Source organism: Malaclemys terrapin, chromosome 7 (assembly GCF_027887155.1).
Source record: "Malaclemys terrapin pileata isolate rMalTer1 chromosome 7, rMalTer1.hap1, whole genome shotgun sequence".
NCBI lineage: Eukaryota > Metazoa > Chordata > Testudines > Emydidae > Malaclemys > Malaclemys terrapin.
The window spans coordinates 62,188,866-62,206,279 of record NC_071511.1 but is presented as its reverse complement, the minus strand read 5'-3'; the positions used below and the strand labels follow the sequence as shown (position 1 = coordinate 62,206,279).

The window sequence follows — 17,414 nt, the reverse complement described above, 5'->3', positions numbered from 1 at the left end:
ATTTACAGCTGCATTAAAGCACCAGGGCCCAGGTGTGAGTCAGACAGCGAAGACAGGGATCTCTTGGGTCATCTCTGCCCATTCCAGATTGTGCCACTTGTGCAGAGCCAGCCTCTGTGGGCGGCTCAGCCTCTGGCCTCTCCATCACCTGCACCAGTTCAAACTCCCTGATCCCACAGGGGTTGTACAGTGTAGACGGGGGCACGGTCAGAGGCACCCGATTTTCCAGTTCACTGCCCTAACCAAAATGTTCACACAAAAAAAAAAATATATGATTTTTTATTCCAACTAAATGTTTTGTTTCATTTTTAGAGCTTTAACCTTTTTCAATTTTTTTTTTTTCAAAATAAAATTGAAATCCATTTCAAAATGAGAAGTCGTTTCAAAAGGAAACATTTTATTTGGGGGAATTTTTATTTATTAAAACAATTCAGCGAATTCAACACAAATTCACAGAATGTCTCAGTCAGGGCCGGCTCTAGGCACCAGCAAAACAAGCTGGTGCTTGGGAGCGGCACAGTTTTAGGGGCGGCATTCTGGTGCGGGCCATGCCGCCCCTAAAAATGTGCCCCGGCCGCCCTAACTCACCTCCCCTGCTGCCGCTCGCGTGCCGCTGCTCGCCCTCCCTCCCAGGCTCTCAAACCCGGGAGGGAGGGGGAGATCCCGAGCGGCTGCAGCGCGCGAAACAGCTGATTCACACGCCATGGCCGCTTGGGATCTCCCCCTCCCTCCCGGGTTTGAGAGCCTGGGAGGGAGGAGGAGCAGATGTTGTATCTAATTGTTGTGATTTTTTGCAGACCAAAAGATAACTCCATCTGGGGGTAAGTCTAAGAGTACATCAGTAATTTAGGGTAAAAACATTATAGGGACGGTGCAATTATTCCCCAAATAAGTGTTATAAACCCAGGAAATTCAGAGGCAAAGTTTAACTTAACAGAAATCCTACCATTGTAATAGGATATGGAAAAGCATCCAAACAACCTTAACTCGGCTTTGCAGAGATGCTGTGCAATCACCCTACATTTATGCACATTAGTGGGTTCACTCCCAGATTAGATGAAGCTGCTTTAGAGACCCATTAGCTCATTCTCTTTTTCTTTTCTTTTCTTTTTCCCCCTCAGAAGATGTGAGGTGGAATCTGAGTAGGGGGAGGGGGCAAAGGAAATGCATCATGAGCCTGGTTTTCAGACCGGGCTCTCGGTTTGTGGATGCAAAGAGACAGCTAGATGCACCTAACAGCTTTAACCACCACTGGCCGCAAGTCACTGCAGGAACTAACCCATGGCTGTCAAAGAGGAGGTCAGGTTGAGACTGGACTGAAAACCAGGCTGTGTTTGTAGAGGTGCGGATGTGGCTATGGCCTCAGCATACCGGACCAACAGTACCAGGGTCTGGTACCCAACAATAGTCAGGACCAGAGGCTGCAGAGGGAGGGGCAAGAAAACATAATGGGCATGTCTGGAATAAGCTGCCCAGGGGGAGAGAGGGGGTGTCTTCCTGACCTGTCTCGTCTGGTTAATGCCCTGCCTGAGTGTGTGTATCTCTTGTACCCTACCGGGAATGTTATTGCCCTTATACAGTCTGACACGGTATAAGCTCAAGGGTTTCAAGTGTCCACAAAGCACATTTGGGGGGGATGAAGAAAGCTAAGGTCAGATTTCCCCTGAGTCACGGGATACTCAGTGAGAATAGGCAGGGCAGAATATGGCCCCCAGAGATCTCTATGTGCAATGAAGAGAAGGATCGAAATTCAGGAGTGAGAGGTAAGACTGGCGAGTCCTAAAACAGGCCCTAAAGAACGTGCAGCTAAGGACAATGACCTGGAAAATCAGAGCAGGGCCGCCCGGGAAAATCGGGACACTGCAGAACGTTTGGCCTGGGCGCCCCAAACAATCTGCATGTCTGGAGGCAGAAGTCACTGGACAGCCAGTTAACCTAGTAGCAGTGAGACCAGCTCATATGGAGCGTATTATGTCAATCCATGTCAGCCATGTGGAAGGGAGTCTGCTGTCACTGTCGAATCCACATGGTGTTCAGTGCAGACGCCCCGCCAAGTAATGTCAGAATCAGGGGCAGGGCCGGCGCTTCCACTAGGCGACCCTAGGTGGTCGCCTAGGGCGGCAGGATTTGAGGGGTGGCATTTTGCCACCCTTGGCGGAAATTCGGTGGCGGGGGGTCCTTCTGCTATGGGTCTTCAGTGGAAATTCGGCAGCGGGTCCTTCACTTGCTCCAGGACCTGCCACTGAAGTGCCCAAAGATGCAGAGCGGAAGGACCCCCGCCGCCGAATGCTCAGAGGAGGAGCACTGCCGCTTAGGGAGGCAAAAACCCTGGCACCGCGCCTGGCCAGGGGGTGTGTGAGCCTGCGGGGGCGGGAACAGCAGCAGTGACCAAAGGGCCACGCCCTTGTGCTGAAATGGCTACAAATCCCTCGTCCCCAGGCTTCATCCTGCCTCTCCTCTGAGCCTAAGGTGAATGAACTACAGGGACCCGTGGTGTCCAGGCTCATGGCACTGCCATATGCCCAGGGACCCCAAGGTAGAGGGGCACAAGGGGTGGGCAAATGCCCCAGCTTTGGCCCTTGGTTCGGCCAAGCACTGAAAATTCAAACCCAGCTTGTCTGAGTCTGCCCCTCACCCACAGCCCCACTCCCCTGCTGTCCCCTGAACAAGCCCTTTCCCAGCAGGCCCCATTTCCCTCTCCCTCTTCCATTGCCACCTGAGCCTCTGTGGGATGCAGAGGGGTGGCTTCTCCTGAAGAAAACCAGATCCTGTTCCAGGGAGCAGCCCCCCCACTCCACCTGTGCTGTTGGACTAGGCCACCTTCCTGACACACTCACTGCAGTGACCGCCTGGGGTGCTGGCCAGCACCAGGGCCTCCTGGCCATCCCCAGGGAATCCCATGCTAGCCACCTCCTCCTGGCCTGTCTTTAGGACTGTTAACCCTTTCCGCTCTTCAGCAGAGGAAGCAGCCACAGGCACAGACCGTTCTACCCGGGCTGCCCAGAGGATTCAGGGGGCCTGGGGCAAAGCGGGGGAGCTGCGGCACTTGTGCTCATCTGGCGGCGGTCCAGGTCTTCAGCGGCATTTCGGTGGCGGGGGGCCCTTCAGTCACTCCGTGTCTTCGGTAGCCCCCTGCCGCTGAAATGCCACCAAAGACCCGGACTGCCACCGGGCCAGGGCTCGCGGGGCCCCTGCGGGGCCTGGGGCAAATTGCCCCACTTGCCTCCCCCTCTGGGCAGCCCTGCGTTCTACAGCCTCAGGCCCCCACTTGCCTCTCCTTCTCTTCTGCCTTTTCCCCCTCACACTGCCCATGAGAGAGGTGGGATCTCCACCAGCCTCCTGCCTGTGGAGAGCACAGACCAGCCCATGCACTGTTCTGTAAGGAATGTAAATCGACTTGCTCCAGTTTCAGGCTGCTGGCTTCTCCTCTGAGGACAGAGAGTGGGAGGTGACATGCTGGCCCCTCTCCTGGCTAAAACAGGGCTGGTCTGAGTTAATCTGGATTATTCACTTTCCCTGTTTCAGTGTCAGTGTGAGAGACAATCCCCCAAATCACAATCCCTGCTGAGGCGGGGGCGGGGGTGGGGCAGGAGAATGCTTTACCTTGACCTTCTCTGATACTTCATCGTATAGGTTTATGTTCAGCTTTTTAATTCCAGGGACATGTAACTTTCTCTTCTTCTTCTGCTGGAGCTGGTACTCTGTTCTGGTCTTGACGATCACCTGTGAGGAGAGGAATCAGTGAATGGTGACCTGTATACGGCCAGACGAGGTTGCGTGGAAGAACTGCTCAGACAGGCAAAAAGCAGAGCAGACTGGGGGAATGGGCCTGGGCCACTCGCAAGTAGCGACTCACCAACACCATGTTTGGGGCTTTCCTAATGGATCATCACAGCTGCTTGGGGGCCGAGGACAAAAAAAGTAGTGAGGCAACAAAGCTCATACCAAGAGAGAGCAACCCGTAGCTTCCTCCTGCCCTAATCCCTCCAGCCCAGAGCTGCTGGCAATGCCAGGAGGGCTCAGCATATTTCTGAAGGGAGTTCTGCTCCCAGTGGCACCGCAATAAGTGGCCTCCCAAGAGTTCTGCTCATTTGGTAGTGAGGCCAATAGCCAAAAAGCAACCTGACCTCCAGCCGGATTCATGCAGCAATGCAGGGCAGGTCACCATTTGCTAGCATGTATGCCTAAAGCTAGGCACCTAACTCCATAAGCGGTCTGGTTGTCAGAGGTGCTGCATACCCCCTGCTCCTACCGAATGAAACCAACAGGAGCCAGTTATTCAGTGTCACTGACAATCTCTGACTCACATGACTGGGTGTGGATTTAGGAGCCTAAATTCTGGTCTCTAGGTTTGCCAATACCGGCCTGCATTCAGATTCCACAGTGCGAGCTGTGTTTGGCTGCAGACATGGTGTGTGGTGCAGAGAAAACACACGGTGGCCATCAGGAGCCAGGCTGAGCTGGGACTAGCAGGAGACAGAAACCATGGTCATTATTGTCACAGATGACTTGGGGAGCCTGACTTGAGGCCCTTTCAGAGGGGCGGGTTTTCAGCAAATTCTGAGTAGCAGCTCTCCGGAAATCAGATCTCTGCAAGGCATCTCCAGGCCCCAGAAGGGAGGCACTCAGAGTGACTAGTCACCTGTGCAATCTTGGATCATCCTTTCTGTACTTGCTGGCTGAGTGAGAATGACCTGGAAATCATCAATGGAGAGGGATGGTTAGCAAGTGGTGCCAGTGGGAACACAATGGACCCACCAGCTGTGAATACAATCTCTTGATGTTGACGCACCACTGCACCAGAAGTAACAACTGAATGCCCTACCCCCCTTCTCTACAAGGCCCCCAGTGCAAGGGGTGTAGTTCTGTGGGGAGCAGGGATTCCCCCAGGCCATGATTTGCCCGCGGAGTCCCTCACAGCCATGACTGCAGCCCATGGCATGGAGGGGTAGCAATTCACATCTAAAACTGGGCACCCAAAAGACCTTTCTGAATGCACACCAGGGCACAAGGCATCTTACAGCAACACAAAGTCCCCAGCAGAGCAGCCAGGCAATCCCCAGCCACACAGCCAGTGAGGAAGGATCATGCTTTGAATGGTAAAATGATTGCATAGACGCTGCTAAAGATGAAGAAAACATTGGAACCCTCCAGCAGGGAGAGCCACTGGATATGCTCACTACAACACAGCACCCTGCTCCAGCAGGAGAGAGTCATTCCGGCACCGAAACCTGAATCTTAAATCACTACAAACATTGAATCTGTGGGAAAATATACGAGCTGATTAAATTCATGAACCGATCCAGAACGGTATGGTGCAAACACAAGTCACGCACACCAGTCAGGAAGCTCAGCCCTGCTCTTTCCACTACGTACACTGAGCCCTGACCGACCCTCATGGAACAGATTCATCTGCCTGGGCTCCTGCTAAACAACTCAAATTTAAGGGGCCAAAACCTCAGGTCTGGCTGAGCTGTGCTTGGCTCAGAACTGGAGGGGAGGGAGCAAAGGCGGCTTTAAGCCATCCCCCTTTACCCTAGGGGTAGCCAGGAGCACAGCATAAATTACAGCAATCACAGGGCTCTATTTACGCTGTGGTAACAGCCTCCTAGGGACCATGCCACTGGCTGGTGGTGACTGGAGCACAAGGCCCCAGGCCTCTCCCACCCTCAACATGACTCCTACACCAAGAGGGACCCAGGGGCCTCTTGATGCCAGCTGGCATGGAACTTTACAGGGATCCCCTGGGTGAGATACATCCCTAATAATTCACCAAGAGTGGCGTGTGAGGTCTCTTCAGAGAGCCAGTAGCCCACTGGTCCTCCTAGTCCTAGTGAAATGCACGTATGGGTAATAGTTAAGAAGTTATGTATTTATAGTGGGAATTATGTCCTTAAAGCCTTGACATTAAAAGCAGGCCACCAGGAAGTGACAGGGCTTGGACAGATTCTGTTCAGGCAGGGGCAGACGACACTTATCTCTCTGGCTGGTCAGGTATGTCCCTTGCATTGTATGTATCACAATGGAGGCCTCTCTGCATTACTGAGCCTGATGCTAATCAAAAGAGTGCAAAACCTACCAGAGGAACGCTGCAGAAAAATGCAAAACCAGCAGGGGGCGACCTGTTATCAAGCAAAGACAATGGATTCTTGGGGTGTAACTGGGAGTACTGAGGTACTGCCAACATCCTTTGCCAAGGAGCCAAACCTCAGCATCTTCCGTCTCAGGAAAGGAGGGTGGGGCTCAGAGCCAGCCTGGCTGGAAAATGCTGCAAAGACTTTGCGTGAAGTACAATGAATTAGATAGGACAGCATCTTGTTAATTCAATCTGAACTCTAGAGGTGTGTTTTGATTTGATTTTACATGTAACCATTTGTTTCCAATACTTTGGCTCACTGCTGCTCGACTCGCTACACCTTGTTCAATACACTTGTACTTGTTTTTCACGATAGTCAGATCTAGGTGCTGTGTGTTAAGCGGAACTGTGATCTGGGATGCAACTGGTAGGCTGGGGTCACTATTCCTTTGGGAGCAGTGTATCTGTGAATACTATGAGTGTCCAGTGGACATGGGGCTGGACACTCCAGGGGACGCTTGGAGGGCTCAGCGGCTGGAGCGTGCCCATTGCTAGCTTGCAGAGGCACAGCCCTGACAGCCCTGGGCACTGAGTCACAACCAGGGGATTCATGTTCACAGCGTCATAGATCCCAAGGCCAGAAGGGATCACTGTGATCATCTAGTCTGACCACCTGTGCAGCACAGGCCAGAGACCTGGCCCTGCCCCTAGAGCAGATCTTGTAGGAAAACATCCAAGCCTGATTTAAAAATTGACAGCAATGGAGAATCCACCATGGCACTTGGTCAGTTGATCCAATGGTTAATTTATCCTCACTGTTAAAAACGTGCGCCTTATTTCTGGGAAGGCCAAGAGGAAATGAGATACGTCTGGCACACCCAGGTCCACACCTGCCAGGGAGTCGCTGTGCAAAGGGAATAGCCTGCTCAGGGTAGTTTTCTGTCCCTGAAGCTCTGCAGGAGCAATGTAAATGGGATGGAGTGGAGCTCAGAAACCAGCCCCAAAGCCTTCCCTGCACCTGATGTGGTCAAACCCCAGTGTGAACTGGGGGTGAACACTCTGCCCTCCCTTCGCTCGGGGCACCAGGCAGCCGAGCACTGGGGCCACAGTGTCTGCAGGTTGCTGGTGACGAGGACCTGCTGTTGGGACAGTCAGCACCCTGTGGATTGAAGTGGGGGCCTCCCAGGCAAGAAGCACAAGGCTGCGTAGCTGGGGCTGTAACAGGCACATAGCCTCTGCAGATCAGCACGGTGGGGACCTGTCACACCCACTCTCCAGCAAGTTACACCAATGTCCTCTTGTGACAGCCCACAGAAGAATATGCCAACGAGGGATAACCTGGAAAATAAAACCCAGGATAGTTCAGAGTCAAGCCCTGAAGGGTCCCCATGTCCTGACCAAAGTCCTCTCTGCCTGTGGGCACCCACCAGCAGCTGAACATGTGTGCTACAGGCATGCTTCACCAGACGGATGGAGGCCTGGTCTACGTTACACGGTTAGGTCGGTGTATGCTGCCTCGCATTGACCTAGCTGTGGAAGTGTCTTCACTTCAATTTGGCTCCCGCCCACATCAGTGCCTCTCAACGCCGATTTAGTAACGCCACCTCTCCGAGCAGCACGGAGTCACAGTCGATGTCATTCAGTTGACGCAGTGTCAGTTTAGACGCTGTGTTGCTTACATCAACTGTTACTGGCCTCCTGCAGCCTTCCCACAATCCCCATGCTGACAATGCAATCGACACAAGCACTCCTGGTGAGGATGCACACTGCTGACACAAGAAGCTGAGTGTGCACACACACAAGCGATTTAATAACCGTGGTGGCTGTATCTGACATAAGTTAGGTCGTCATAATTCTGTAGTGTGGACATGGCCGAGGAGCTGCAGACTTTCTGTTACAGTGCCAGAGAAACCCTACAGACCTCCTGTGCCATAAAGAAACCACTGAATGAATACAGCCCTCGGTTAATGCCTTTCTGCAGCGTCACCCAACTCCTTCTCTGATAAGGAGTTAGGTCTGGACCCAGTGGTAACGGCCGATCATCCTGACTGGGAGAAAACTCCCAAAAGCAACTGTGCCAACAAAGTCTGTGCCCTGAACTCCTGGTAACAACAGCTGTGATCCCCCGACCAACACCGCACGAGGACACCAGCCCCTTGGTACCACCCCAGCAGCAAACACCCCCCCAACCCAAAGCCACATGCTCACTCCAGAGCGAGCCCTCATTCATTTCTGTATAGCAACACCCCAAAACTCGCCTCCTCTCCATCTCCAGAACCAGTGACACGGGAGACGAATACAAGAGTGACTGGCACCAACATAGACAAGGCAACAGCAAACCATGGCTCCCTGCCCACAACCGGCAGCCTGGCATCGGACCCCCAACAGAGATGAGCGCAAAGCCAAGCGAAACTCTCACCACATGCCAAGGGAGAAGTGGGACACTGGAGACACTGGGCCAGATTCTCTGGTCTGATACAGCCTCTTATGCAGCGTGGAGCAGCTAGAAATTCTCAGCAGAGCTCCCCATGCTGGGGACTCTCTGATCGCATAGCCACTTTCCACACCCTCTCCCCACAACAATGGAAGGAGGGGATGAGCCAGGGTGTTGTGGGCCCAGGCTTATTCTGGTGACATTACAGTAAGTCCCCTCTGGCCTAACCTTCTCCAGGGCTGGGCAGCCAAGGGGCAGGAAGCTGCCGCTGGCTCTCTGCACTCCCACTCTCCGCTGTGGCCAAGTGCTGCTCTGATGCAGCAGAGAATGGGCGCCACAAAGCACAAAGCGAGAGGAGTGATGGAGGAGCCAGGGCCAGGGGAAACTGAAATGCAGAGACACTCGCTCTCCCCCAGTGACTAACCCCAGGTTAGCAGAGAGGAGCAAAGACTGTCCATCCAAAACACAGAGCTGAGAAATTGGGCTTAAGGAGAGAGACGACAGAGACAGCATCACATGGGGCAGCTCCAAGTCCCCAACCCAAGGGCCCCAACTTTGGCCATCGGGCAGAAGGTGCTCAGCCAACAGCCAGTTGGCAATTTTTCCGACAATGTTTTTTGGTTGGAAAAAGCCAACTGCATGAGCATTTTGATAAGGCCGATAAGGGAGGCTGAGTCCCATCTGGTTTATTCTGGTCCAATACTGTTTAACATGCATTCCTGGCAGACACTCATGGATGTTCCAACCCACATTCAGGACCAATTCCCTCACCACTCTCAACTGCCCCTCCCACCAGAGGGTGCCCTAAGAGAGGGGATGATGTGAAGGATGGCAGGCCTCGAACCCGGGCATCCCCAGACAGTATTCAAACCATGGCCACTACCCAGCAGTTCACCTGAATGACTGGAGAAGGGGGCCAGTAAAGCTCTACCTCACAAAGGGCCCCACCCACAAAGCTCCTGACTGGGGGAGATGTCCAGACCCACTGATTGGCTGGGAAGCTCTATATAAACCGGAAAGAGACACAGGAAGTTGTCTGAGCAAGTAGAGGAATCTTGACTAGCTGCTACTATGGACCCTGCCTACTTGCCTGCCTGCTGAGCCCTGCCTTTCCACCTGTTCCTGCTTCCTGCCTCACTCCAGCCTTGTCCTCCAGCCCTCCACAGAGGCCCCAGCAAACACATAGGGGCGGAGTCTCATTCACACCACTGCTCCTTTCCACCACTTGCTCTGGCAGGGTACATGTGCACACTGTAAGACCCCTTTACAGTGGCACAGCAACGTATAGCGGCCTTAGTGTAAACGAGAATCACTGGCCCAAGGGTGGATTCTGCTGCACTGACTATTGTTGAGTTCCCCTGAACGTGTTGGGGCATGGCCGCACACATCCCGGCTGGCACAGTCCAATTCCCCTTGAGCAAACCCAGCCCCAGTGTTGTGTTTGCCAATTGGTCACAAAGAAGTTTGGATTTCCCTGAATTGGCTCGTTTCTGCAAAAGTGTCCATCCCTCACTCCTGGGAAACAAAAGTGTTGCACAGAACCAGAGACCTATTTGCACACATTGGCTTGCACACACTGACTAGCTAGCATGCAGATGGCATGTTTTTGCTCAGTGAGCCCCAGGGGGAGGACCTTACCATGGGAGAGCGAGGAGCCTGTGGTGAGGGGGTGATGGAGCTGCTATCAGCGTGCTGTCAGTTCTGAACGTTAGCTTTTAGTCTCAAAGCTTAGCTACGGGCTAAGCACAGCATCTGTCCATGTTCTCGAACCAGCAAATAAAGAGGCACAGACACCACGGCCAGAGAGCAATTCTGGGCCAGGTCCCCAGCTGGCACAAAGAGCCCAATTTACACCATCCGAGAGCCTGGCTCTACTATGGGAAAAGGTGAAGCACCCCTGGCTAATCACGCCCCCACATAACCGAATCCAGAAGAAACTCAGTTTTATTCACTTCATTGTTTTTTTCCTTTACCTCACACGATTTTTTTCTGAAATTTTCACTCACGAAGGAAATCGTGGTCCCTTTGTCACTGGCCCAAGGGTGGATTCTGCTGCACTGACTATTGTTGAGTTCCCCTGAACGTGTTGGGGCATGGCCGCGCACATCCCAGCTGACACAGTCCAATTTCCCTTGAGCAAACCCAGTCCCAGCAGCGGGATTGTGGGAACAGGGGACATGCTGGGCTTGGCTGCTGGTTTCACACACAGCACAGGGCCCCGGGAGAACCAGAAAGTGGTTAATAGCTCCTGAGAGGTAAATGAAGCAGCAAAGCACCACTGCTGTCCCATCAGACAGGGTGAGGGGGCCAGCAGGGGCAGAGGGGACTTGCACTTGGTGTTGGCCACCGAGGGGCACCGCTGGTATTACCTTGTCAGGGAAGGGCTGCTGTAGCTGGTTGACGTCCAGCGGCGTTATCAAAGGGATGTTGTCAAAGCTGTCATCACCGCTGCCGGTGCCCTGCTCCTTGTCTGGCTTCTCACAGAGATTGCTGCCCAGTTTCACCATGGTCAGATAATGCTGCTGAGAGGGAGGGAGGGAGAGGCAATAGGTCAGACAGTTGCTTGGTTTCCAGAGACAGCCGCGGATTACCCAGAATCCCGTTTTGTCGGGCCATGATCACAGCAGCGTCCCTCTGTGCACAGCCGCACAGCACCACAATGCTCTGAGCTAACTGAGTCCCAGATCCCCAGACGGGGCTGGTGGGGTTTTGGCTGCACACTGGCATGGCCATGGCTGGGACTGCCTGGAGAGGTGCTGGCGAGGCCCCATCACTGAGCCAAGGGAGCTGTGCAAGCTGTTCCCCGCCGGAAATCCCACTGTGCAGCCCTTCCAACTACCTTCACTGAGAAATGGATCAAACCGTCCCATCCCTCACCCCCAACTCCTTTGCTCCCAGATAGTCTCTCAGCTCTAGAGGCCGCCCCCCGCAGTATTCCCACAGAGAGGCTGGGTCCCATGTTCAGATTTGGACCCAGTGCCACCAGGTTCAGAGCTGGGTGGATCAGGGACTTTGTACCATGCCTGTTGCCAGCTGTTTGCATATTAGGGTGACCAGATAGCAAGTGTGAAAAAATAAGGACAGTGGTGGGGGTTAATAGGTACCTATATATAACAAAGTCCAAAATATTGGGACTGTCCCTATCTGCTCACCCTATTGCATATCCAAACAGCAGTAAGAGGACTCCACTCACCGTCAGCCTCCTCTTCCCAGCCTCTTAGCCAAGTGTCCAACACCGACGCCCAGTGCCTCGGGAGCAACCGTGGCCCACGGAAGATGTCTAGTCAGAGTGACTGGGACAGAGCAATCCCTCCACCCCTTGCTGCTTGCACAGCTCACCTACAAAGAAACTGCACCACTGATGGAATGCCTACACAGCATTCCTTCCAAGACTGAACACTGCTGGCAAGCGAACAGGAAATTGCAGGCTGTATGTAACAGCACCTCTGGTGATTCCTGCCATAACTTTATGAATGTGCTACTGGTCAGCTGCCCAGGCCTCCCAAAATCTCTCTCAAAGCCATAAAAACACACACAGCACAGCCTGAGCCCAGCTCCTAGTTCTCCTGAACTAGCCAGAAACAAACTACAGCTCAGAACCAACCTGACTGGAGCGAGGGCTCATACATGCATGTGCCAGTGTCTCCAAGGCCAAGTGTTCAAAACCCATCAGTCAGGAGACCTGGTTAAAATCAGGAGGTTTGTTTAATAGTCAGTGCTGGGGGGGTTTTTTGTTGCCCTTAGGACACACTTGGGTTACGCTTTCCTCCGCAATCAGAAGGGCTAAAACTTTTTTTAAAATGAAAGCTGAGATTCCTCTGACTCCAGGAGTTGGGGCTTTACGAAAAGCAACTACTGCAAGACTTGTGACAAAATTCCCAAAGTTGGCAGGACGGGAAGTCCATGGATTTCGGCAGGAGCTTAACAGGTGCTCTGAGGGCAGTGCCAAGCCCCTAGATCAGAACCAGCCCATACAGAGATGTTAAGTATTTTGAGATAATTGGCAATCAGTTCATGGGATATGCAAAAGTCTAGTAAGCACAAGCTTTTCAGCACTTAAATACAGAGGCCAGGCTTGCAGGCTGCTCAGCCTCTCCTGTTATTCTTCATATACTCTTCTGAGGGTTGGTCACTTTCAAAAATCTGTCTGCTCCATTTAGGTGCTTTAAATAGGAGCTGTCAGATACTGAACTCTTTGAAAATCTGGCCCCAAATGCCTAGATATGGGTCTAAGCAACGGTGGGCTTCGGAGCCTGACTTTAGGCATTCTGCTTTGCAAGTGTCGGCTATATTTTCAAGCATGGTTTTATGACGTCATTCAGAAATGTGAGCAGCTCAAAGGGATTGAAGATCAGCCCCAAAGAGCTCTTTCAAAACACCTGACTTTTTCAGCCCTAGGATGCAAACACCTTAGAGACATGGTGACAAAAGGTGTCAAAGAGAAGATGAGGATGGGAGGGGCCGGATCATGGGACAATTATTCCTAGATTCCAAGGCTAGAAGGGATGACTGTGACCATCTAGTCTGACCTCCCGCATAACACAGGCCAGAGAACTGCCCCAGAACAATTCCTAGAACAGATCTTTTAGAAAAACAGCCAATCTTGATTTAAAAATTCCCAGTGATAGAGAATCCACCGTGACCCTTGGTACATTGTTCCAATGGTTAATTATACTCACTGTTAACAATGTACACCTTATTTCCAGTCTGAATTTGTGTAGCCATTGGATCACGTTATACCTTTCTCTGTTAGACTGAGGAGTCCATTATTAATATTTGTTCCCCATGTAGGTACTTATAGACTGTAATTGCATCACCCCTAATCTTTTTGTAAGCTAAATAGATTGTGTCTATCACTATAAGGCAGCTTTAATTTTTTAATAATTCTTTTGGCTCTTCTCTGAACCCTCTCCAACTTTTCAACAGCCTTCTTGAATTGTGGACACCACAACTGGACACGGTATTCCAGCATCAGTTGCACCAGTGTCAAATATGGAGGTAAAATAACCTTGCTACACCTACTTGAGATTCCCCTGTTCATGCATCCAAAGATCGCATTAGCCCTTTTGGTCACAGCATTGGACTGGGTGCTTGTATTCAGCTGATTATCCAACCTTCTACCCCCCATGTCTTTTTGGAAAATGACTTTTCCAAACTCAGATCTTGTCTATACTAGAGAGGGTATTGCCATGTAGCTATACCAACTAGCTAGACCATCATTACTATACTGGTAAAAGTTTCCAGGCTACACCTGGCCTCAGGCTGTGGCCTGCCATCATCCATGAGTTCTTAAAGCCCTAAATGAAAGCTGTCCACTCCAACCTCCAATAACACAAACCATCAGTCCTAGGGTCAGTGCTTAAATAAGAGAAGGACCAGAGGCCAGTGCAAGGCACAGTTACAGCCGTTTGAGCACCTTCGCCGCACATTTCCCGACCTTCTGGGATTCTTTCACATTTAAGATTAGCTCTGAATGTTCAGAGTTTCTGATTCTTGTTTAGGGAATAATTGTAACGTCCCTGCGAAAGTGTTCATCCTTAAACCACTAATATGCACTCTCAGCCCTCACTTCCACAGAACACTCCCTCTCCCTGGGAAGGGCTTAAGAGATCAGGGTGGGGGCGGTTGGGGCACAGAACAGCCCCCAGTTCAGAGCCCTGCCATAACTGCTATTGTCCGTTATTTGTTCACAGGCGATTTCCATATATTCCTCCTGCCTGAGCAGCGCTCAGGGCCCCCAACCCTCCCATTCCACTGACACAGGGTCCCCGTGGCCCTCCCTGTCTTTCTGTCCATTTCCTTCTCCTTGGTGATTGGGGGAGTGTCACAGGGTCAGTCCAGAATCAGATTCCACACTAGGAGAAAGAGAGCTGCTTGTGCCAGCCAGAGTCATTCATCTGTTTGTGCTCCTTCCCCCTGATTCCTTACAGGGCCGTATGGGATGTTAGATAACGAATCCCAGCTGCTGGCTCTGGTGTACAGCAAGACAGGAAGGTGGGACAAGGGCATGGGTGGGAAGGCTATTTAGCATCCAGGGTCACATCCAGTACCCAGAACTACTCCAACCCATGAAGCTCAGCAGTGACCCGACAAGCCACACATCCTCTGTAGAGTCGGAAAGTGCTGGATGTGTGCTCCCTGTGACCCAGCACTGGGTATGTACCAGCTGGGATCCCAGCCACAGACAGGGGTGCTGGGAGCAGGGACCCCTCATTAACCAGCTATATCCGCTTCCCGAGTGCGCCAGGCATCGCTATTAAATCTGCCCCCAGGGTCACATGCTCTTCCTGTTTACAAGTCCTTCTTTGTAATAAACCTCAGTCCTCCCCTGTACTCCACAATTATAAACAGCCTCTGCGCCATCTCTACAGACTGATGCATGATGAGCGAGTGACTCCTTCTGCCCTGTACCTCTGCTCTAACGTATGGCACAGAGAGGGTCGGTGTAGCTGGATTGGTAACTGGTTAAAAGACAGGAAACAAAGGGTAGCAATAAATGGTCAGTTTTCAGAATAGAGAGAGGTAAATGGTGGTGTCCCCCAGAGGTCTATACTGGGCCCAGTCCTATTCAACATATTCAAAAATGATCTGGAGAAAGAGGTAAACAGTGAGGTGGCAAAATTTGCAGATGATACAAAACTACTCGAGATAGTTAAGTCCCAGGCAGATTGTGAAGAGCTACAAAAGGATCTCTCAAAATTGGGTGACTGGGCAACAAAATGGCAGATGAAATTCAAAGTTGATAAATGCAAAGTAATGCACATTAGAAAACATAATTCCAACTATACATACCAAATGATGCGGTCTAAATTAGCTGTTACCACTCAAGAAAGAGATCTTGGAGTCAGTGTGGATAGTTTTCTGAAAACATCCACTTAATGTGCAGCGGCAGTCAAAAAAGTGAACAGAATGTTGGGCATCATTAAGAAAGATAATATCCCTATCATATTGCCTCTATATAAATCCATGGTAGGCCCACATCTTGAATACTGCATGCAGATGTGGGCGCCCCATCTCAAAAAAGATATATTGGAATAGGAAAAGTTCAGAAAAGGGCAACAAAAATGATAGGGAGCATGGAACAGCTTCCATATGAGAAGAGATTAATAATACTGGGACTTTTCAGCTTGGAAAAGAGACAACTAAGGGGGGATATGATTGAGGTCTATAAAATCATGACTGGTGTGGAGAAAGTAAATAAGGAAGTGTTATTTATGCCATCTCATAACACAAGAACTAGGGGTCACCAAATGAAATTAATAGGCACTGGGTTTAAAACAAACAAAAGGAAGTATTTCTTCATACAACGCACAGGCAATCTTTGGAACTCCTTGCCGGAGGATGTTGTGAAGGCCAAGACTATAGCAGGGGTCAAGAAAGAACTAGATAAGTTCATGGAGAATAGATCCATCAATGGCTATTAGCCAGGATGGTCAGGGATGGTGTGTCTAACATCTGTTTGCCAGAAGCTGGGAATGGACGACAGGGGGGATGGATCACTTGATGATTACCTGTTCTGTTCATTCCCTCTGGAGCACCTGGCATTGGCTACTGTCGGAAGACAGGATACTGGGCTAGATGGACCTTTGGTCTGATCCAATATGGCCGTTCTCATGTTTTTATGGTGAACACCATCCACCGAATGAGACACTGGGATTTGCAGGGCTGATTCCTTCAACAGACAGAAAAATCATCTGATCAGTGTCAGACACCCAGGCCTGCTCTCCTCAGAGCCATGAGCCAGGTGCATTCAGAACCATTGATTCCAAGGCCAGAAGAAATTATGATGATCATCTAGTCTGACCTCCTCTAGAACACAGGCCCCAAAATAATTCTGAAACCAGATCTGTTACGAAGACATCCAATCTCAATTTAAAAATTGTCAGTGATAGTGAATCGATCACAACCCTTCGTCAACTGATCCAAAGGTTAATTACTCTCACTGTTAAAAATGTACGCCTTATTCCCAGTCTGAATTTGTCTATCTTCAACTCCGAGCCATTGCATCGTGTTAGACCTTTCTCTGTTAGGTTTCAGAGCTCTTTATCAAATATTTGTTCCCATGTAGGTCTTTATAGACTATGATCAAGTCACCACTTTACCTTTTCATTATTAAGCTAAATAGACTGAGCTCCTTGAGTCTATCACTCAAGTGATGTTTTTTAATTCTTTAATCATTCTCGTGGCTCTTTTCTGACCCTCTTTAATTATCAACATGGTACTTGAACCGTGGGCACCAGAACCAGACACAGGATTCCAGCAGCGGTCGCACTCAGTACCAAATACAGAGGTAACAACTTCTCTACTCCTATTCAACATTCCCTGTTTATTCATCCAAGGATCACATTTGCACTTTTGGCTACAGTGTTGCACTGGGAGCTCATGTTCAGCTGATTAGCCACCATGACCCCCAAGTCTTTTTCAGAGTCACTGCTTCCCAGGATAGAGTCCCCCATCATGTAAGTACAGCGTACATTCTTTGTTCCTAGATGTAAACATTTATATTTAGCCATATTAAAATGTATGTTGTTTCCTTGCACCCAATTTATAAGTGATGCAGATCGCTCTGCATCAGTGACTTGTCCTCTTCATTACTTACCTGCAGCCCCCCTCCATAATTTTTGTGTCATCTGAAAACTTATCAGTGATGATTTTATATTTTCTTCCAGGTCATTGATAAAAATGTTAAATAGTGTAGGGCCAAGAACCCATCACTGTGGGACACCAATGGAAACACACCCACTCAAGAATGATTCCCCTTGTACAACTACATTTTGAGACCTATCAATTAGCCAGTTTTTAATCCATTTAATGTACGCCATGTTAATTTTACATTGTTCTAGTTCTTCAAACAAAATGTCGTGTGGTACCAAACCAAATGCCTTAAAGAAGTCTAAGCATGTT

The 17,414-nt window shown here is 50.5% G+C and overlaps 1 protein-coding gene across 4 annotated transcripts in view; it reads right to left on the bottom strand.

Moving 5' to 3' along the window:
- Positions 1 to 17,414, bottom strand: part of CALY (calcyon neuron specific vesicular protein) — a 45,597-nt gene that overhangs the window by 14,314 nt on the left and 13,869 nt on the right. The window contains exons 2-4 of one of the 4 annotated variants that reach the window (XM_054034833.1): positions 16,022 to 16,182; positions 10,880 to 11,032; positions 3,604 to 3,723 (exon numbers count right to left, since the gene is read on the bottom strand). In XM_054034833.1, the coding sequence (XP_053890808.1) occupies positions 3,604 to 3,723; positions 10,880 to 11,017 (258 nt within the window). In that variant the 5' untranslated portion in view covers positions 11,018 to 11,032; positions 16,022 to 16,182. The remainder of the gene's footprint in view (positions 1 to 3,603; positions 3,724 to 10,879; positions 11,033 to 16,021; positions 16,183 to 17,414) is intronic. The other 3 variants (XM_054034836.1, XM_054034832.1, XM_054034835.1) reach the window with 3 other exon arrangements.